Source organism: Camelus dromedarius, chromosome 5 (assembly GCF_036321535.1).
Source record: "Camelus dromedarius isolate mCamDro1 chromosome 5, mCamDro1.pat, whole genome shotgun sequence".
NCBI classification, from domain to species: domain Eukaryota; kingdom Metazoa; phylum Chordata; class Mammalia; order Artiodactyla; family Camelidae; genus Camelus; species Camelus dromedarius.
In genome coordinates this window covers 9,679,555-9,702,292 of record NC_087440.1, presented here as the reverse complement: position 1 = coordinate 9,702,292, position 22,738 = coordinate 9,679,555, and the positions used below count along the sequence as shown (strand labels likewise).

The 22,738-nt window shown below is 48.6% G+C and overlaps 1 protein-coding gene across 4 annotated transcripts in view; it reads left to right on the top strand.

Moving 5' to 3' along the window:
- MYZAP (myocardial zonula adherens protein) overlaps window positions 1-22,738 on the top strand; it is a 90,296-nt gene that overhangs the window by 5,897 nt on the left and 61,661 nt on the right. For 3 of the 4 annotated variants that reach the window (XR_010380841.1, XM_010979566.3, XM_064485563.1), the window contains exons 1-2: window positions 614-739; window positions 11,620-11,706. Coding sequence is in view for 3 of the 4 variants with exons in the window: in XM_010979566.3 (XP_010977868.1) it covers window positions 665-739; window positions 11,620-11,706 (162 nt within the window). In the remaining variant the exon portion in view is untranslated. Of the gene's footprint in view, window positions 1-613; window positions 740-11,619; window positions 11,707-22,738 lie in introns of those variants that run through there. The other variant, XM_064485562.1, reaches the window with a different exon arrangement.

Genomic DNA, 22,738 nt, shown 5'->3' with positions numbered 1-22,738 from the left:
CTTCTACTTGTATTTCAGGTCTTAGGTTAGTCATCACCTCCTCTGGGAGGCCTTTTCCTACACAGGCCAACTTCCAGGGCCGGTTGTGAGCTCCCATGGGCATCACCTCTTCTACCAAAGCACTGACACCTGTCATTTATCCATGTCCCCACCAGATTGCAAATCCCATAGGACAGGGGCTGGGTGATTGTATTGGCTGCTGGGAGGGACACATGGTAGGCATTCGGTAAATATTGCACAAATGACGTGAGGTGAGGGTCCCATCCATCCCAGAGCCTCCTGGGGCAGCGAGGGGTGGGGATGGGTACTGAGCACCCAGGATAAACAGGCAGGTGGACCTTGACACTGCAGGCCGTAGAGAGAGCCTGTACGTCCAGGGGGTGCAGGGCTCCTTCCCGTCCCGGGACTGACCCTGGGAGGGTGCAGAGCTGTGGGAGGGGAGGTTGGCGGACAACTTTGGCTGGGTCTGTGCCCTTGGGAGGAAATGTAGCCTGACAGGTCAGGCAAGTGCGCGGGCCGCGCCCCCGGCCCCTCCCCCGGCCCGCCCCTGCCCTGCGCGCTGCTGGTCTGCGCCGCCCCACTTCCCGCCCCCAGAGCAGGGCGGGCCCGAGTGCTTATTCTCCCGCCGGGGAGAAGCTGAGCCCGCCAGCGGCGCCGCTGCGGGATGCTGCGCTCCACATCCACCGTCACTCTGCTCTCGGGCGGAGGCTCCAGGGCTCCTGGGGCACCCAGCAGGAGGGTGAGTAGCTGGGGTCGGGAGCTCCCACTGTCCTGATTCTCCGTCCAGGCTGCCCGGCTGCGGGGGTCTAGGGGTGGAGACTCACGGGATCCGGTCCCTGGGCCCCCTCAACCCACCCTGGACACAAGTTTCCGTCCTGTCCCAGCTCCGGACCTGTCCCAGCTCCGGAGGGGACCCTTTTTTCCTGCACTTCAGAGGTGCACTAGTAGCTCAAAGGCTTAGGGGACTTTCTGGAATTCCCAGACATTTCCGCGCCCTGCTCCTCTGCCAAGCCAAGTGTATTGGTGGCACTGGTTTAAGAAGCAAGGGAGACATTTCTGCAGTGTCTCTATCGTAGGATTCAAAGATAGTAAATGTCTTTAACAGCGAAACATTCCTCCTTCCAGTGATGAAAAGAAAGGACCCATTGTCCCCACTGGTGATAGAGTAACAGTGGTTTGGAGTGGGCTTAGCCAAGGTAGGCTTCATTTTACAAAGGAGAGGCGAGCAGCTGGCCGCCCAGGAGCCCAGCTGTGGGTCCATGCAACCACTTTCTTCTTTCTATTTTACATATTAGTGAAGAGGCAGCAGGGGTAGCCCTGGGTACCATCTCCAGGGAGGTTGCCCTTTGGAAAAGCAATGTTTCTCTGCCATCTTTGCTGCATCTTTTCTCACCTCTCCAGGTGTTCTGTGAAAGAAATGCTAGCCACAGGTTACATCTTTCCCATTTCATCTCTCTTCTAAGATTGGTGCCTCTGGGCACATGCCCAGGGCCTTGGTCTGTGCCTTTTTTGGTTCATCCATTCATTATGATATTCAGTACTCATCATTTGGTGCCTGTGTTTTGTGGTTGAGACTTCTCTAATCGTATTTCCCTGAGGTTTAGCCAAACAGGTGGTTAAGTGCAAGCCGAGTTCCCCTTTGGTACTCTTACCTGTTTTCTAGTCTTGTAGATGTGCTTATTTGATTTTGCATACCTCATCCAGGTGATCAGCAGTCACCTTCAGTGCTGCCTTTCTTTAGCTCTAGAAGAAAGGCACTGTTACTCTTGGGCATGGGCCACGTGATGGGTTCTGGTGTGTACATGTGTGCTGTGTGTACTCCAGATTCTTAGGGTTGACAGAACTCTGGCTGTCCAGTCATTAGCCTCATAAAGCAAGATCTCCATTACATCCAAGTGGGTTTCCAACCAGTCCCAGCCTTACTCCAAGAGGGCTATTTGCTTTATTTTTTATGGAAATCATTGTCAGTTGGAACATAATTGCAAATGAGAAAGAATGAAGTCACTGAAAAGCCCTTAGCCTGGACAGGGTCATGCATGGGACCAGATTGTGTGGATTGCATGAAATTCTCTGAGTCTCCTTCCAGAGTGGGCATTAGTTGGGCAGCTAGAATGTTATCATGGGTGAATGGAGATTTGACTAGTGTACTAGATAACCATTCTGAAGATTTTTTTTTTCTTAAGTATTTACTTTCAAGTATTTCTTTAGAAAGTGCTGTGGTGTCTGGCACAGTGGACACTCTACTGAGAAAGCTTTGCCTCTTGGATAAGACAACTGAAATCCTTTGAACTGGAGGGGTTGGTGTCCTGAATCAGACCATGTAGGGCTGCTCTGGGCACATGGCTGCTACTTCTGGAAAGAAGACATCTAAGGGTCCTAGGGTTCCCTTTATGATTTCCACCTCTGCTTATGATTTGCAGATGGCCCATGCACTGTGTGTGCACACATGTGTATGTGTGGAGCGCAGCAGTGAGCTGATGCTTGATTGATTGATCAACCAACACTTACAGATCTTTTGTGTGATGCAGGGCTAGGTATTGGGGTCCACTCTACCTGTGGAGGCAGACGTTGTCACAAACTACCGTCACACAAAGTGATGGTGGTAATAATAGGGGCAGAGTGTTGACAAGGTTACGTGGAAGCTAAAAGGAAATGTTCTTCTCCGAGCACCTGAGGAAGGCCTCCCTCAGCAGGAGACATCTGAGTTTAGTCTTGCAGGACGAGTGGGAATTTGTAGGGTGATTGACACATTTGGGATTCTGAAAAAAAGGAAGTATCATTTATCTAAATGGAACTCTTGGCGTATATTGTGTAACAGTGGCATATTGGATCTGCTTTAGGGCAAAACACTTTTTTTTTTTGAAAAACAAGAACAAGATGTCTTGAGAATAAAATTGTAGACCAAACAAGTAAAAGCGAAAAAGTGTTCCCGAGGTTGAAAGTTTTTCAATAAACTCTATCATTCCGACTTTCCTTTCTGATATTGGACAAGTGATGGTCTTGGAACAATAACACACTAGCCATTAAAGTAACATAGCTGTTTCATCCAAAGAGCTTACCAAATTAGGGACTGCAGGGGAACCAGGATGTGTTATTCCAGACATCCAAGCCAGCCAGAAGTGGTGGTGACAGCTGACACTGAGCAGGGCATTCTGCGTCAGCCGTCCAGGGTGGTGTGGCCAGACCAGACTGTCACCAGTTACCCTTTGTTCAATAGCTGCCACCTACAATTTGCATTTCCTTCTTATCTGAAATCTCTCAAGAGGGAAAAAAAAAAAAAGGTGGGAGAGTAATTTCTGTCAGCTGATAAACAAGCCTGTGAGAGGCATTTAAGGATGCCAAACAGCCCAGGTTGTAAAATTAAAAAAAAAAAAAAGCCTGCCTTCAAACCAGTTGTACACTAAAAATAGTTTTAACTGCAGGAAGATAAATTGGCTGGAGAAACACCGTAGACAGATTGATGACCTTGGAGAATTGGAGAAAACATTAAAAAAAAAATATTGACAGTGCTTCATCATTCTGAAAGGAATTTTGTAAATGCAGTTAATCCCAGCGAATGGGACTTTGAAATGATAGGTCATTTGTGTGGCCAGGTTGTGTGCTTTGAGGGGAAGGCACGTGTTGCTTTGTGCAGCCAAATATTTTTGGTTAAGCTGTTCAGCCAGGGCAGTGTGAGAGGAGAGATGTGTCCAGGGTTTCCCCCAGCACCACGCTCTGTCCATGATAGGAAACTGTTGGCTGGTGTTACTGGTACGTGGACCCTCGGTAGCACATGAAAAACAAAACAAAACAAAACCCAGCAAGGCCACAGGGATAAGACTGTCTCCTGGCCCGCCCTTGCCGACATTTCTTTGTATTTGGCAGGGGCTTCCTCTGTTAAAAACTGGAATGAGCCTGCCGGTCATCACTTCCTTACTCATGCAACAGTCTTGGGGCCCATTTCTGTCTGATTGGCTCAAAATAAAGAATTCTCCTTAGCTGGCTGGTGAATGGGCCAGACAGGTGTTTACCTCACTTCCTTTTCCGTTCACAGAAACACCTGTGTGCAAAACTTCCGTGTTGTCTTGTGGGGTGCTGAGGAAGGGACAAGGGGTGTCATGGGACCTCAGCATCTGGGGGAAAGAAGCTGGCTGCAGTGTCCTCCAGGGAGGGGGTGGGCAGGGGGGTCCCTGTACCCAGGAGACAGGCTAGCTGCTCTCCTGTTTAGAGGGGCCCTCCTGAGCCAGCCCCTGACATGCCCAGTTGAGGGGTTTTGGAACCCTGGTATCCCCAGGACTTAGCCAAAAAGCCTCTGCCACTAAAAAAGTGAGTTGTAGGCTCAGAAAAAAAATGTCCCAACCTCTCTGCCTTGATTCACCCATCTTGCTGTGTCAGATGTAGGATAAAGAGACCTGATTTCTGGCGACTCTTAAGGAAAACCTGAGACCTGGAGGCTGGTGTGACCACTGAGCTTCTGGGCACTTAGGAAAGCCTTTCAAGTCAGCCTCAAAAATTATAGAAGTGAGTGCAGGGAGTTGTGGATCCAGGGCCAACTAACCAGAGACTGCGCTGAAGTGTTTTCACCTAGGTTTCTTTCAGCGATTCCAGGCATTTGTGGCTTTCTAGCCTCCAGCTGCCACCTCTCTCAGCCTAAAGGTGTTCCGGTGTTCCCCAGCACTCGGGAGGGTCACACAGAAGTGTCTGCCTCTTTCCCTCCCTAGATGAGTGATGGTTCCTAAATGTCTGTCACACTGTTGACTCTTCTTGGTCATTTAAGGCCAGAGTGATCTTTCTAAAATGCAAATTCCAGTCACCCAACTCCTCTGCTTCAGGAGCCCCCTCATCCTGCCAAGAACAAGTACAAACCCCCAGGTTTAGCAGCAGGCGCTCCTGATCCGGCCTCTGCCCGCCCTGCCCCCTCCTCACACACAGTCTCTCTAGATGTTCCAAGTTACTTGCTCTTCCCCAAGCTTGTGATGCTATTCCTCTCCTCTCCCTTTTCTCGTGCTTCTCTGAGGAGGGGTCAGCTCTTCTGTGTTCCCCTAGAGGCCAGTGCACCCCATCATTGCTTGTACCTCTGATTAACTACATGAGACAAGGTTTAGGGACTCCCCTCCCCAGGCCTGGTGTAATAGGTGCTCAAGAAGAGGAGTATCACCAGGGCCCTGAAGGAGCCACGCTTACTTAACATTGGCTTGGCAAACGGGAAAACAGGAAGAGAGGCTTGGGAGGAAGCCAGCCCGTGGCCTCTGGCCCACCTGCGCAGGAAGCAGGTGCCCAGGGGCTGGGAGTGCGGGCCCAGGTGAGGACTTGGTCAGCGCTGGGGAGGCCTCCAAACATGCCAGTTGCCTCATCCTGTTGTACCGTCAGTTTCATCCTTTGGTTCAGTCACTGATTCTCGACTCTCGTTGCACATGGGACACTGAGAAGCTTAAAATACCTGCACCCGGGCCCCGCCCTAGGCTGTCTAAGTGAGAACCTCAGCAAGTAGAGGATAAAAATTGGGATTGTTTAGGAAGCTCCCCAGGTGATTCTCATGTGCGGCCAAGGATGGGGACTCCTTCCAAACCATACTGTCCCCTGATGGCTTTCTTGGAAATGCAGATAGTCCTGGGACCTTGTTTGGGAAGGTCCCTTTGGCCTTGTGGGAAGGTGGGGTGGGGCAGGGTGGGGAGTCCTAACACTTCAGGTCTTTGTGTGCATGCATTTACCTGTGTTTTCTCTCTGGGTCTTGGCCTGAGGGGCATGTTGTGAGCCTGGTACGGCAGTGAGCCTGGCAGAGCAAGAAGGAGAAGCCGCCATCCTCTTATTAATGAATTTTGTCTGGAGTCAGCCCTGACGCGGGAAAGGGGGTTCCAGGCCACTTTATACCGCCTGGAAGAAGTGTCCGCATACGCAGATCAGGGGTCAGTAAGCCACGGTCCTGGGGTCAGATCCGGCCCGCGGCCTGCTTTGTACACTCTCAGCTAAGAATGGTTTATACAGGGCCTGCAAAACCTCAGTGTTTACTATCTGGCCCTTTACAGAAAAAGTTTGCCTCACCCTGATATAGATAATCAGTCCTGCAAATTCAGGGCCACAGCAGAGCCAAGAGGCCTACTCCAGACAGGGCAGGCCCTGTTGCGCCTGTGTGTTCCAGAGATACCCTGCCTGTGCTGAGCAGAGAGAGTGTGGTGTCCCTCCTCCCAGCCGGAACCCTAGTGGCCACACCTTCTGTTGTTAGGTGGAGCTGGGCAGGGACCCACCTTCACAAAGTGGACCAGGCCTGAGGGAGATGTAAATGCACTTGGCTCATTTCCTTAGGGAAATGCATGTTTATAGACTGGTGAGCCAACCTGACACCTCCCTGGGTCATCTCCTCCACCCCTTTTTGTTTGAGATGGACAGTTTTCCCTCAGGGGAGCCCAGGTACCGGAAGCTGAGAGCATGATGGTACATGGATCCCAGCATCTCCCCTAGATGGAGACCAGCCCTCTGCCTCCACAAAGGGGGTCGGAAACAAGTCTCCAGAGGACCAGCTTAGCTCCCAGGTGCCCTCATTGCAGACAAGGGTTCGGCTGTTTATCCTCCTGTGGAGGAAGCTTGAATGCTTGCTGCCCCTCCCTTGCTACTCCTCCCATGGGGGTTGGTTTAAAGAAAGTGGAAGGCCCTTTGGGGAGTTTCAGGTACATTCTTCATACTGTATTTTAGTTCAACCTAAAAAGAAACTCACACTGACATTTACTGAGCAAGGGCCTGTTGTGTGTTGATACTGTGCTGAGTGCTGTAAGGGCTACAGAAACAAGTAAGGTTCAAGGCTCGCTTGGGAGCCCTGTTTTTTCCCTTCCAGTCCAGTTTGTAGTGTGTGGAACATAATAGGAGATACTCAGTGATGCTGTTGCATCGCTGAACTCAGATTTGAGTGTTAGTCCCTTTCTCCAAAAATTTGAATGGCTCCCCCTTGTCTTCCATTAGAGGCCTTACTTCTCCATCAGGCATTCGTAGGTTGTCAGAGTTTGGCCCCTATCTGTTTGCCCTTTTCCCTCTCCCATTGTTGCTCAGGCTGCAGGCCCATTTACCATTCTCAGAACGTGCCAGTGTCTGTGCCTTTGGCCAGCCTGGAGTGAGTGCCTTTTCTGGGAATTGTCTGTTGTTATTCTGACGTTGGATTCTCCCAACTCATTGCCCCTGAAAATCCTTCTGTACCCAGCTCCAGTGTCATCTCTAGGAGCCTTCCCATGTACGTCCACCACCAGTTAAGGTTATTGCTCTCCTTCCTATATTCCTATGGTAAAAAAAAGAACACTTACAGAGCACTTAATATGTGCCGGGAACTCCTCTCAGCCCTTGCCATGTATTAGTGTATTTAATCCTTGCCACAATCCCAGGAGAGTGGTTCTGTAGTATTGTCAGCTCTGCTTTACCACTAAGGTGACCGAAGCAATAGAGATCAAGTAGCTTTCCAAAAGTTTCATAGCTAGTAGGTGTCAGAAACAAAATTGGAACCCAAAAAGTACAGTTCCACCATGTTACACCAAGGGCTCTCTGTTGCCCTGAGTGGGTATATATCTGAATTGTGAGCTCCTGCGGGTTCAGCTGTCTCTTTTCATATTGGTTGTTTCTCTCCATGCTGGTACCCTCATAACCTTTAAAACTATTTCACAAGTTGTGGGTGCTCAGTAACTAAGTGATGGAATGCACTAAGTCCATCTTCCTGCTTTTGATCCACTGGGAAGGACCCTCACTTGTAGGGACAGCTGGTCTAGCACTAGTGTTCAGGGGAAGTTAGGTTCGGCTCTCCTCTGTTCAGAACACAAGGCTGAGCCAGCTGCTATGGGAACCCCTGGGAACAAACTATCTTACCTGCCACTCAGTCCTGTCCAGCCTGGGCTGCTCTGGGTATTTGTGTGTCAGGAAACCATGAAGGTCAGCATCATAAAATGCTCAGAGAGATAAGCAACACTGCCTTGATTGTACTCAGTGGGAGATTTTCCCAAAGGGAGATTCCTGAAAGTGAATGACTAATGGGGGGTAAACTCTCCTGGGTCAGCCTAGTGGGTTCGTTCAGGGGTTACTTGGTGCTTCTGTTAGGAAATTCACAGTGTCTTTTTGACCTTGGGATGTTTTCTTTCCTGAAGCTGTCCTGTGGGTCTGGAAAGGATTGCTCTCTTCTCTTTCTGATACAGCCTCTCTCAATTTTTATTATTGCTATCACTACTATGATTTTTAATTTAAAAACGTGCACATACTTGGAGCAGGTGCAGATAGTGCAGAAATCCCACTTTCCTGAGATCACCACCACCACCACCAGCAGCAGCAGTTAGTTGTGTTTCCTTAAAGACATTTTTTTCCATAATGTACACAAATTATCAGAGTGTGTTTAAAAAAACAAAAATGGGATTATTCCTAACATTTTTTCAAGCAAACTTTTTTCCCTGCAGGACAGTTCATTTGGCCATCTTATTAGGAAGCATCTGATCCTGTTCCAGGCTGAGTTTAAATTGTGTCTGTGCAGTCGGTCCATCAGTGGGTCAGCACTGCTAACTCAGACTGCAAGTGCCACGTGTAGTCCGTGCCTCAGTGTTTCCATAAAAGCACTTGTAATGACGAGTGTAAACATTCACACAGGGGTCTGGGTGTAGCCTCAAGCACCTGCTGCACCTGGCATGTAGCTTTGCTGTCAGATGTTTATTTTACATGTTCGTTTTATTTTAATTCATTTCTGTCACCAGGTAAAACTGAGAGCTTAGGGAAATGCATTCTGTTTTTCCTGAGGTTTTGTATACCGTGGAATCCACACAGCTCGGGGAGAGCTGCAGGAAATGTGTTGAAAAATATCAGAGTTCTGCATGGACAGATAGAGAATTGTCTCAGTCGGGAGGGGACTTCTCATTTTGGGGTGATTGGACCCATGGAGTCCCTTCTGAGCCTTGTCTTTTCTTCAGGCTTTAGTTTATTCTGAAAATTATTGCCATGAGGGATTACCCCTCTAGGGCAGTCACCCTAAAAAAGGTATCACTTGCAGTACTAATTCCCACTAGACCCGTTGACCAAATTGTTATTATCATGGAAAGCAGAGCCGGGAAGCCAAGTAAGCCTGTATCATTTTCGAGCTTGTAGGATGATGATAACATCTAGATAATAATACAAATATCTAACATTGACAGAGGCTTACTATGTGCCAGACATCTTCCTTGCCCTGCTTTTTTACCCTTGAGACTCAGAGAGATCAAATAGCTTGCCCATAGTCAACACAGCCTAGTAGGTGTTGGAACCGGTGTATGTGTGTGTCTGTGCACCTGTGCAGGTGTGCACATCTGTGTGCACACGTGTGTGTGTTGGGGGGAGTGTGGTGCAGGAGAAAATCATTTCCTTTTCTCTGCAAAATTATGCTGTGGCTCAGATCCAGCCTATCAGAGAAGATTATTGAGCATCACAGACTTGGATTGCCTGCCTGGTGTGAGTTACACTTTGATGTTTGTGCAAATGCCAGCTGGTTTCATCCAGTCCAAGTGGCCTGAAGTCAGAGGGCTGCCTTTCTCTGCAGGCACTTGGATTCCCATCAGTGTTGTTGCTTGTCAGCTGAGAGCTATCTGCTGGAATGGTTTGGTTTCTCTTTGGCCAGCATAACTGGTGATGAGCTTTGAAGGTTTGGTGCAAAGTTGTCTACATAAAAGGGAGTGACATCCCTGGGGGTCAGGCCACATCTGACCCTGGGGTCACTGGGGTCGAAGCTTGCCCAGAGGAGAGCGAGGAGAGAGAAGGATCTTGAAACCGAATCATGGCTGAAAGAACTAAGGTTGTTTAGTACAGAAGGGAGGAGGTTCAGGGGACAGGAGGCCCACCAAGAGTAAAGGGAATTCTCCTGCAGCCCCTGAGAGCGCCCTTAGTCCATCAGGTAGGTGTTCTGAGGAAGAACTTGTAAGTTCATTGTCAGGAAGTTAGAGGTGTCAGGTAGCAAAATGGGGTGCCTCAGAGGGAGGCAGTGGTGTGTGTGGAAGCACTAACATGCCCCAAGTGGGCTCTCACTTGTATGTGGAAAATGTTACCCTCAGGCTGGGTATCCACCTGCCAGTACCTTGTTGGGTGAGGGGGGCCTTTGTAAGCTGGCAGGTTGGACTTCTAAGATCTTTAACAATCATATCCAACCCTGGGCATCTGGGATGAAGGGTAGTTTTGCTCAGAGGCTGCCCTGTGGACCAGTGCAGATCCATGAGCCTGCAAACCAGGTGGAGGGGTGTCTTAGTTTGCTAGGACTGTTGTAAAAAGGTATCGCTAACTGGGTGACTTAAACAGCAGAAGTGTATTGTCTCGTGGTTCTGGAGGCTGGAAGTCCGAAATCAAGGTGTCAGCAGGGTTGGTTCCTTCTGAGGGCTGTGAGGGAAGGAGCTGTTTCAGGCCCCTCTCCTCTGCATGCTTACCTGGTGTTCTGCCTGTATGCACGTCTGTCTCCACATTCCCCATTTTTATAAGGACACCAGCCGCTTTGGATTAAGACTCGCCATAACAACCTAATTTTAACTTATGTAACCTCTGTAAAGACTCTGTTTCCAAGTAGAGTTACATTTTGCAGTACTAGGGGTCAGGACTTCAACATATAAATTTTAGGGGGACATAATTCAACCCATAACAGGGACAAGCAACACTCTAATGAGTCAAACCCATGTCGCTGTGGGCTGGGTGCTCTGAGTGCTGCTTTGGCCCTCTGTTTTTTGTTTTTGTTTTTGTTTTAATTTAATGGCAGGATCACTTTTCTCTGGGAAATGTCACATCAGGACCCGGCTATAATAGGGTGAAGTAAACATCATGTGGCGTTGAGTCCAATGTCATTGTTACACAGCCGTCACTACCATCCATCTCCAGAATGTTTTCATCTTTTCACACTGAAACTGTACCTTTCCCCCATCTCCTCAGCCCCTGGCAACCACCAACCACCATTCTGTCTGGTCTGTGAATTTGCCTACACTAGAGACCTCATATAATTGGAAGCGTACAGTGTTTGTCTTTTTGGGACCGCCTTATTTCACTTAGCCTTATGTCCTCAAGGTTCATCCATGTTGTAGCATGTGTCAGAATTGTCTTCCTTTGTAAGGCTGTATAGTACTCATTTTATTCTGTGTATTTACCACATTTTATTTATCCATTCATCTATTGATGGACGTTTGGGATGTTTCCACCTTTTGGCTATTATAAATAATGCTGCTGTGAACACGGGTATGGAGGCTTAAAAAAATTTTGTGATTAAACATGTACCTGTCTATTATAGAAAAATCCAGTACACAGTCCAGTACAAAGCACCCTCACACCCCATCGCCACTGGCTGTAATTTGGCCTCTATCCCTCCAGCTGTATTTTGGCCTGTGGTTGTGAAATAAGACCATTCTGTACTGTAACAGAACATGAGCCATTTAAAAAAAATGTCTGAACTCTGAAAGTCTTTAGTAGTTTCCTAAACACGGAAAACATAAAACCTGAGCAGAGGGTGTCGAGTGCATATGATGAGCCCGGCAAGGGCTGGCCTTGCCCCAGAGTCCCCTGTGTGATTGGCACCATCACTCCCGCTGCCAAGTAGGGGAAAGGGGCTCTGAGAAGCCCCGGGTGCCCCGGTTCCTTCCACCCCACATGCGGCTTCCTAACCGGCCTCCCCCGTCTCCCATATAGGCAAATGTCTGCAGACTGCGGCTGACCGTGCCTCCCGAGGGTCCGGCGTCGGAGCCCAGCGAAAAGAAGGCTGAAAGGAAAGAGCAAGTAAGCCCCTGCAGGGCGAAGCCCTGGCCCGTTCTCCTCTTTGTGCCCTCGTGTTTCACCCCCTCTCCGTCCATCCTGTGCCCAGGCCGGGCACAGAGCCTGAGTGTCGGCAGCTGTGAGGTGGCAGGCCCTCTCGATTTGCCCCGTCCACCTCTCCCCACAAGCCCGGCCTCTGATCTGCTCTTCTTGGTGGACACTGGCTGTGTTGCCTAGAAGCGATCGGGGCGCTGGCCCTAGTCCAGGTGCTGTGACAGGGACAGGGAGCGTGTTTCTCCTGGAAGAGCCCCGTCCAGTCGAGTCCAAGGGCCCGTTGTCAGCTGCCGGCGCTGAGGCCCAGCTCTTGGGCGGCCAGGCTGCCTGGAAGGGAGCAGCCCGTCGTGGCGAGGGCGCCCAGCGGCGGGCCTCTTTGTGTCAGCTGCTGTGCTGGGCCGTGCAGATACGTCTGACCTTGGCCTTGCGTTAGAGGAACTCACAGTGTTTCAGGTGAGACAGATGTATAAATAAACAAAGATGACAATCATAGTCTCAGTGTTAGGATCCAGAAGTGTGAGAAGGGCTCCGGGAACACGGAGGATGGGGCTATAACCAAGGACCCAAAAGCTGGTTTGAAAGGGCTCTCACCAGTAAAAATGGAATGGTTTCAGCATCAAAAGAATTAATAACAATAATAACACATTGAATAATTGAAAAAAACCTCATGAGTTGATAGTAATAATCAGAGAAAGAGAGATTATCAAGGGGAGAGCTCTTCTTTATATTACATCAGCTGGTAAATTTAGAGAATCTCTGGTTTATAACCCCCAAGGCAGTGCGTCAGTGGTTGCAGAAACTACTTGGTGAAAGATCACTGCGGAGGAGTACGTTCACGGGGTCTGAGAGTATTAATCACTTACTGACTCTCAGGGTCCAGTGCCACAGTAGGGCAGCCAGCAGTCCAACCGCGTGATCCAGTTCACCATCACCAGTAGTGGGGCTGCCTGGTACTATGTGACTTCTCATGTGATGCAGGTAAGAAGTAAACAGTTTTACCTGTAATATTCATGCCAAACTTGTTTAACTTGAATCTAGTAATAAGGAAACAGAAAAATCCAAAACAATTAGCCAGAATCCCTTAATAGATTCAATGTTATTTAAAAAAGAAAAAAAAGGAGACTCTGTTGAAGGTAAGAGGCTAACGAGATTAAATATCAAATATAATGAATCAACCTTCATTAATTCCTGGATCCATAGAAAGTTTGTAAAAGGCATATTGGGATAATTGTACAATTTTGAGTATGAACCCATATATTATTGTTGAATAGATGGTATTTTTGTGATAGTGGTACTTTGGTTATGTAGTTCCTTCTTTCAGCTTCAAATATTCTACAGAGAAAAAGCTTGGGAGTAAAAGCTCATAACCACAAAGAGAGCAGGAGTGGTCAGGCTTCGGCCGCTGGGCCCCTCTGATGACTGTTTTGCTGAGGAGGGGAGGTATTCCCTTCTGCCCCCACTAATCCCCTCCCTCTCCATCCCTTTCAGAGGAGTGGGCCTGGGCTGAGTCCAGGGGCCTGTGGGCAGCTTAGCACATGGGGAGTCAGAAGGAGCCCTTGCTGGAGATGGGGCCCGGCTAGGGTGAGTGACAGGACAAGGGCCTTCCTTGGTGGCTGTTCCCGAATGCATGGTAGGGGCAATGGGGAATTTGGTCTGCTGGAGTTGGGCCTGAGCTGCACGCCTGGGGAGATGTTCGTGGGGGGTTTCTGGGTGCTGCCACTGGGGCGGTGACTGCTGTGAGGCACCGGAGGGCATGTCACTGCTCAAGAAGAATCAGATATTCCCAAAGAAAGAGGCATCGTGTTCTGTGTCACATGCACGTTGGTAACCGTGCTGTGTACCGATTTGCTTACTGGTGTTGAGCAGTGCTTTTTGAAGTTTAAAAACCAATTAGACCAATTTTGTTTTTTGGTTTTTTTGGATCAAAATGTCATCCTGAACCCTCATATGTAACCCAGGTGCTCGTGGGGGCCAAAGTCCTCCCAGCGTCCCTGCACCCCAGGCGCCCTCCTGCTGCGAACCTGAGCGCAGGGCAGAGATGCCTGGGAAAGCTATCTGCCATGACGCTTGTACTGGGTGGACCAGGTGTGCAGTCTGAGTGTCCATCTCTGACGTGTCGGATGACTCACTGCAGAAGAACTGGGGTAGAGAGGAGGAGGGTGGGGTTGGCTGTTCCCCAGAGCCAAAGTCCTTGGGTGGTGGCAGCACCTGAAGGCCCTGGTGGTGACTGTGAGGCTGTTCTGGGTGACTTCGTCACCATGTCCTGGCTGGTGGCCTGGCCTGCTTGTGTCCCCTGGGCCTTCCTGGCGTCATGCTTCTTCCTGGAGAAACTGCCTGTCCTGCGTCTCCTCCTCCCTCCGGGCTGTGCCTGCTGCATCTTTTCTGATGTCATGATGTCCCTCTCTGAGCAGCCCTCTTTCAGTACACCCCGGCCTTGCCTCCTCTCTCTGCACAGACCAGACCTCGGGGGACTCCTCCATGTACAGCTTGGCCTGTCTGGGGAGGCTGCCCACCCCACACGTCAGCTGTGCCCCCCCCCCAGCCCCGTCCTGCTGTGACCGTGCTAGTGTGCAGTGTTCTCCACGTGGTGTTACTTTCATGTACAGAGTACAGATATTTTATGGCTGTGTCAGTATTATTTTAGTATCTAAAAGTATGAAATGTGGATCATTTATGTGAACAGATAGAACCAGAAAGTTCTAGGCTGGAGTGGGACATAGGTGCCCTCATTTAGAAGATGTTCTGACCCTATCAGGACAAGGACCTTACATTTCCTGATTACCAGTGAGAGTGTGTCTTCCCGTATTTGTTCCTCACGGGTATTAACCTTGGGGCTGTGTGCTTCCCGGGGACCCTGATGGAGCCGTCTTGGAAATGAGGCGGGGACATGTGAAGGAGAGCAGGAGGAGGGCTTGAGGGGGCAGGGTGGGAGGCAGGTGCTTGCGCAGACTCCCTGTCCTTTTCCCAAGTCTCTCACCCCCTTCTCCAGCACAGGCCCTCCGCCCCCTCCCCGTCCTCCTTCTCTAGCCCCACCTACTCTAAGATCATTTGCCTTTACTAGAACCTTCTTCCTCAGACAACCTCCCTGCGGAATTCAGCCCTGGGCCTTGGCCCTCTCTCAGATGCAATGGCAAATGACAGCAAAGGGTAGAAGATGATGAGGCGGTTTCTTCCCTATTAAATAAAATAACTGTCTTTGGTTGTAAGAAAATAAATGCCAGAATACCGGTAGTTTGAGCTGGTTCCATGTGGCACCACTGGTTGTGCTTCAGGACTCAGACCCTGTCGACTCGTTCGTTCCTCTTGGGTGATGACCCAGCCTGTCTGAAACCGACTCAGTAGTATCTCTTTTTTTTTTTTTTTTGGGTCGGTCTGCTCTCACCGGACAGATTTACTAATTATCCTTTGACCCCATGGCATCTACTTCCTCCTCAGACCCCTTGTTAGGGCTCTAGCCTGTGCCCGGAGTCTCTCCCCAGCCGTCTCTCAGTTGATCCAAGTCTTCGCATCCTTCAAGGCCCTACTAAAGGCCTGCTTCCCCCCAAGACCTTCCTGGACCGCCGGTGCTGGGGTGAGCGTCCCCTCTTGTGAGCCACAGGACATCCAGGCTGCCCTCTTTCTCTCCCTTGGCACGTCATCTGCTGCTAAGAACTCCACATGTGTATACGTACATATTCCTGCAATGCTGGTGCACAGCACGAACAGATACACACACACATGAGAATGTGGAGTCTTTCAATGTCGTCTCTCAGAGCCTAGCCCTCTGCCTTGCACATAGTAGGTGTTTAGTGAACTGTTGATAATGATGATTCAGTTTTGTGTTGGTTTCCTGTGGCTGCCACAAAAAAAGTGCCACAAACTGGGTGGTTTAAACAACACAAATGTGTTGTCTCATGGTTTTGGAGGCTTCAAGCCCAAGACCAGGGGATGAGCGGGCCCATGTTCTCTCTGAGGGCTCCAGGCGAGAACCTTTGCCTCGCTCAGCTGATGGCGGCCCTTGGCAGTCCTCGGCTGCACTCTGGTCTTCACGTGGTGCTCTCCCTGTGTGTGCATGTCTCCAGAGCCAGATTTTCCTCTTTTTATAAGGGCACTAGTCATCTGGGATTAGGGCTTACTCTAGTGACTGCATCTGAACTTAACCCTGTCTCTAAATAGGGCCAAATTCTGAGGTACTGGGGATTAGGACTCCAATGTGTTACCTATTTGCAGGACATAATTCAACCCATGAGAAGTTTCTTTGTGGAATTTAAAAAAAATTTTATTTATTTATTTAGGTTGTTTGTTTTTTGGGATAGGTAATTAGGTTTATTTATTTACTTATTTATTTTAATGGAGGTACTGGGGATTGAACCCAGGACCTCATGCAGGCTGAGCATAATCTACCACTGAGCTATACCTTCCCCCTATTTGGAATATTATCATCTTAAGTTGTGTTAATGACTCAGATGAATTAGCTCTATGGACTTCTGTTTGTATATTAAAAATCATTATGGGAGAGGAAATGCTGATTAATTTGTGGACACAAACTTCATGTTGAGAAATTGATGAATGTGCAATATAATGTTTATTAAGTTGTTGAACAGTAAAAATTAAAATTGGTAGTAGATGGTTTTGAAATTGAACCCTTATTTTCAGAGAACCTTGTGAGTGTATGTATCTGTATTCCTATCCAAATCTATATGCAGCGTATTCTTATGCACACACAGAAATAAGAACCAACACCAGCTATTAAACCCTTATCATGTTGAATCAGAGTCTCACTGCATAGCTGAATTTTAGAGAGTATGACCTGAGCTGATTGAGTCTGTGCAATGGTGAAGTTTTTCCAAACTGACATAACAGCTTGAAGTAGATAATGTTTTAAATAGCTGTTAACGTCTCACTGTCAATGGATGTCCTTTAAAAGTGACTTGTGGTTTTAAAGAAGTGGTTTCTAGATCTTGGAGAGCACTGAGTGAAGGAGAGTGGATATATGTGTAGATATGAAAAGTTGGGAACTTTGATAGCCTGGGAAAATGTTTAAAAGGGCCATTCAGTTTTACAGCCCTCTTTCCCTTAAAAGCCCCGGATGAACAAGCCTGCTGAGGGTGAGTTCTTGTTCTTGGCATGACTGTTTATACAACATGACAGGCTGTTGCCAGGTGCGGAGTGTGCTGTCAGGGTTCCGGTGGGGCTGGGGCTGCCCGCTGTGGCACGTGGGACTCCGTGTGTCACCTCGGGAGTAGCAGCCCCTGGAGGGCGGAAGAAGCCTGGGTTCTAGTCCCAGCTGCCTGACCAAGCGCTGTAGTGGTCGGGCCCGTCAGGTCATCTCTAGGGGCCTCAGTTTCCTCTTCTAGCAGATGCAACTGTGTCAGCCTGGAGCTGGCATTTTTTCAGTTTCTTTAGCTGTGGAAGTCTAGTCAAACGGCTGTGTAGGACAGTGCCATCCATAGAACAAAGTGCAGCGGCTGTGGTTTGCAGGGAGGGCAGGGCTGTGCTGGCTGACCCAGCAGCGTCCCTCACCCCCACCCCACCCTACCCTGTCATCAGGCACCGAGGTGGGGCTGGGAGGCTGTCCACAAGGCCGCTGACTGTGCAACGCTTCCAATTTCTAACCTCCTGAGATTTTGATTCTCTCTTTATGAAGACACAGCAAGGCTAGTTCAGGGGCGAGCCTTTCACCGTCAGAGTAAGTGTGATGACTGTGATGGGAACAGCAAAGACCCCCACGAGGAGAGAGGTGGAGAGACAAGCAGAAGCATCCAGACAGACATGGAGAATTTCGTGGAAGATCAGATACTCAGAAATGAGGAGACACCGCCACTAACAGTAGACTCAGGCAGTATCTGCTGGTATGCCCAGCAGCATGCTAGATGTGTTCCTTAAAATAACTGAAATTGGTGGTGTTATCCCCATTTTGCTGTTCAGGACCCTGAGGCACCGTGGAGTAAGCCCTTGCCCAGGGCCACACAGTGAGTAGCTGTGGACCTGCAGTTCTAATTCGGGTCTGTGCCCCAGCCCTGGCATCGTGGTGACGTCGCCTGCATGCTTTCTCCCATTGGGAAGGTCTGTTTCATCAGTCGGAGGAACTTACCTAACGTGTGCACTATACCGCTGGGTTCCAGAAAAGAAGTTCCTGATTACCCGCCCCAAGCTGGTCTCTTTTTCCCTGGGGTTTTTAGGCCTGAGTAGCTATTACCTGCTTAGAGGCTGTAATATCTTTAAGAAGTTACCTGCTGTCCGGATACTGTCATTAGAACCACGTTCTCTTTGAGGTTTCTGCTAGGCTGGAGGTTTTTCTTTCCCTTCTCAACTTGAAGCATTCAGAGTGATCAGTCTTTTTCTAAGCATGGGATTATTTAGGAAGTGGTCTCTGTTCGGTCTGTGAGATAGTCAGAAGTAACAGACATTTTAATGAGCCAAAGGTCTCCATTCCTCTGAGCAGACAGGGCTGCCGTCCCCTCCCCATTTCTCTCCCGGGCTGTGGAAGAGCCTCTCTGGCTCAGCTGCAGTGTCCACTTTTCTCACAGTCCGGTAGAACAGCATTAAGCGTGAGTAATGACCAGGAACAGTAATTTGCTAAGACGGACGCACAGGTCAGACAGGTCAGAGCGCATTCCTGAAAGGGACCCCCTCTGCCTGCAAGGCGGGTAGGATCAGAGGCCCAGCGCTCAGCGTCCCTGGTCAGCTGCCACCCTCTGGCTGGAAGAAGAGGTCCCAAACCAAAAGGGTTGGAAATAACTTAGCTTCTAGTTTTCAAGTCACTCAATACATGTCAGGGTCCACCTAAGTCATGTTGCCAGCCGGACATGTGACCAGATGCCTGTCCTGGCCTCTGGGGTCCGGGGCTGGCTGTGGCAGTCTGCCAGCGTCAGTTTGGATGTATGTCCAACTGTGTTTCTGGTATTGTTTATTCTCTGAGAACCCATCTTGACCATGGGCTTTTCTTCCTTTGCACAGATCAGTGTCTGGGATGACCACACACTCCAAATACTTTGGCACAGACACAATTCCAAACAGTCCCTCTCTCTTCTTCCCTTCAAAACGTATTTATGGAGCATCTGTTTATGCTGAGTATCGGGAATAAAGCAGGGACTACAGCCTCTGTAGAGCTTACGTCCTCATAAGACCCTGTACTCTGACTTAGGGTTTGGAACCTGTGTTCATCTGTCGCTGGATTCACACGTCAGTAAAACCCTTCCAGCAGGAGTTTAGGCTGAGTTTCTTTTCTAAGGCGCTTGCCGCCAAGTACATCTTCATGTTAAACGGCCGTAGCATGAGCCTGTAAATAAGTTTTAAGCTATGCGTACATCCCAGGGAACAGTTTCATTGAGACATTCTCTGTATAGTTTACTGATGATGCCTGTTGTTAATTCTGCCGCATTGCTCAGAGGGATTTGGCTTGAGGTGGTGGTTAACTTTTCCCTTCTTTGACAATAACTTTTTCATTCCATGCATTTATTAAGGCTTTTGTTTTCAAGGCATATTGTGGCCTGCCCAGGAGGCTTTTAATAGGCCTAGTATACATTTTTTAAGATTTGACATTTTTAATACCAAGCAGCATTACAAAGAAGTTAAAAAAATTTAATTATGGAGACTTTCAAACATAAACGAAAGGGGACTGAATCATGTAATGAATACTGGACCCTTCCCCCAGCCGACAACCCTCAACCCCTGGTCAGTCCTGCCCTGTCTACACCCCCATCCACTTCCTCCAGCTTTTATCCCAGATGTCATAAATAGTTTAAGCATGTTTCTCTAAAAGTTACCGTTTATCTCGTAATATAATCACAATGCTATTATCATGCCTAAAACTTAATATTTATCTTGTGGGGAGATTATCTTAAAGGATATGAGAGGAGAAAAATTTAGCTACAAACACATCACTGAACATGTTAGCTCTTCTCATTTTTTTCTGGCTTCTCCAGTTTTTGACCAAAAACATACTGACATTTTATTAAAATGATAGCAGTCTCCACTCCTTTGTGACTTTTATGGATATAGATTTTATGATTGGGGCAAATATCATTTCTCTGTCCTTCCATCTGCAAGGACTCTTCAGCTGGGCTGTATTTCCATATTCCAGGTAATTGCCTAGAACCTCTTCCAACTTCTTAAGCTCCTGATTCAGGCAGCACATAGTTAGAGAAACTCAGTAAGTGCCAATCACTATTGGATGCCGGGGAATATGGTGGAAAAGAAGGCAAAGAAGGCCCCAGACTTCTTAGAACTTCCAGTTAATAGGGAGTAGGCTTTATATATACAGCGATGCTAACAGTCACTCCATCGTGTCTGTGGTGAGTGTTGTGGAGACCTGACTGTCCAAAGGGTCAGTGAAGGTGACCTTGAGGGAAGGACATTTCAGCCCAGCAGTGCGCTCTGCAGGCAGAGGTAATAGCCTGTGTAAATGCCTGAGGCAAGAAGCAGGTTGGCTGATACAGGAACAACAAGGAGGCAGTGAGGCTGGAAGGGTGTGGGGGCCCTGGGGAGATGGATCACAGGAGGCTGGACAAGAGCCTTCCATCCTGGGCTGCCTCTTCCCAATGGCCCCGGACCCAGGCTGAATGCTTCCAGAACCCTGAGGTCTGAGGGCCACAGGAGGACGTGGGCTCCAGCTCCTCTCCTCTTGGCCGTCTTGAAGGCTTTGTGGTTCAGAAACGAGCCTTGGTTTGGAAAGACACACAGGCACTTGAATGCTCCCACCTTGGAAGGAAGAGTAATGTTTACACAGTAGGGTTATCGTGAGGATTAAAGAAAATGTTATACAGTGGCTAGACAACAGGTATTTCCCCTTCTCTTCTTCATAAACATCCCTCCCCTTGCCCAGCCCAGCCCAGCCCAGCCGCGCCTCACGCTGCGTCAGGAACCCTCTCCTCGTGGAGTGGCCTCTGCTGGTGGCCCTGCGCCCAGCAAGAGTCCTGTGTCCCTTCCCTGTGGGTCTTTCATTGAGACCCCGATGTGGTAATCATTCTTTAGTTCTAATTTTTTGAAAATTAAAATAGAAATGATCCAAAGATCATGCCTGTTTCAAATGAGTTCAAAAATAGAGTGCAAGAGAGCAGGAAGGGAAAAGTGCAATCCTGTCTTACTGAGGAAACTACCGTCAGGGGGCTGGGGGCCATCTTTCTAGGTGCTTCATATACTCAGACGCACATTTTTTAAACCAAAGATGGGAATATGAAATTTATTATTTTTTACTTCATGGATCTTCGATAGCTTTCCACGTGTGTAGCTTTCAGATCTGTGACCTCTCGGGCGATGTTCTGCAGACCTCATTGTCCTTGACGTGTTTGTGTTGGCCTCCATCAGTGGTGGTCCTCACCTCCCGCATGCGTGGGGAGGCACAGTCCTCTGTATCCGGCCACCTGAGCATTTTCCTGTAAGCCAGTCCACCTGTGAAAGCCTCTGCTTTGCAGAAAAGCATTTCCCCAAAGCCTTAGGTCAGCATCAGCCTGTTTTTCAGGAACTGGGTGGAGTTCGTGAAAGAGTGTGCCTTTGTTTTCTGGTATGTGGGGAGTTTCATTAGCGCTTTTCCTCTTCCTAATGAACTGGGTAGTAATCAGGGATATCTAATTCCAGCTTCTCACTCCACTGACAGCCATTAACCCCCATTCACCGAAACTTAGCTCCCAACTTCAAGGGTTGCCTCAGTGCCTGTGGGACCTAAGGATGAGGGACTTGAGTGGAAGCATTTTGCAGAAGAAAATGCAGAGCATCCCACCCTCATACTTGCTCTCTTTCCAAGTTTGTGCAGAAGAGTGGAAAACATTGTTTTGTTATTTCTTTAAAAAGCTCACATTGTAAACAAACAATACATAAGGGTATAAAGAAAAAAATCGAATGTCATCTGGTCTCCAGCATCCCTGCTCCTCCTCATTGTCTCCTCCTTAGAGGTCATTACGATGGAAAATTTGTTGTATTAACTTTGCTTTACTTTTACAAACTTTGGCTGAATGGGCTCACAGAGTACTTATTATTCTGCCACAAATGAATGATTTTAAAATGCAAATTATAGTCTCCTATGTCAACGATACTTTGCAAGTGCATAGAAAGAATTTATGCCAAGGTGGTTTAAAAGTGAGTAGAGGAGCAGAGTTGCTGACATGGAATGCACTCAGCCTTCTGTCCCAGGCTCGGTCAGCCCAAGGAAGATTGGATGTAGGCTGATTTGTCTGTAAAGTCTAGTTCCTCATCTGGAGTTTCTCCCGTCCCTTGTCTTCTGTGTCGTGAAGGCCTGCTCTATCCCTATGCATCTAACAAAGCTGGCAGTGTGGGGAGATATCCTTAGTGTCAGACAGAATTGGGCTTAAATCTAGGTGTGACCATAAGCAAGAGACTCAATCTCTCTGAACCTCAGTTTTCTCAGGTATAAAGTACAGGGGACTGTCACTGCCTCACAGCATGGTGGTGACGACGAAACATGTAGGGAACATTTCTAGCTTATAGTAGGTGCTGAACACATCTTAACTTCCCTTCCTCCTGTTTCTTGAGGCTTCGTTCTGTGAAGGTGTGTTAGGACTGGGACACGTTCCCTCTTCCCAAAGGTATTTGCATTTCAACACCAATTGGAGTTTTAATAGAGGGAGTTAAGGAGTGGAAGATTTATTTGGAGTGAAGTCATGCTGCCTCTGCCTGGCTTTTCAGAAATACTTCATGAATGGTCACAACAGGTGACCCCACCTCCTTCCTCAGAACTGGCTCCAGGGTCAGCCCTAACCTTGGAGGACAATTTGGCTGCCAGAATTCTTCCATTGTATGTATCAGACTCATGCATTTCAGGCCACATAGTTAGTGATAAGGATGAAGTCATTTCAGAGGAGCCGGTATAAAGAGAAAAACAGCATTACCAAGAATGTGAGAGTTCAGACACTCACTTTTGTTATCAGGGATGGTGCACGTCCAACTGGCACCTCTGTGAGAAGGCGCCTTCTCTGAAAAGACGGGGCCCTGCAGCTGCACCACTAGGTAAGGGGACAGGGCTTTGGTAGAAATTAGGGAAAGGTGCTGTTCCTCCAGGGTAAAG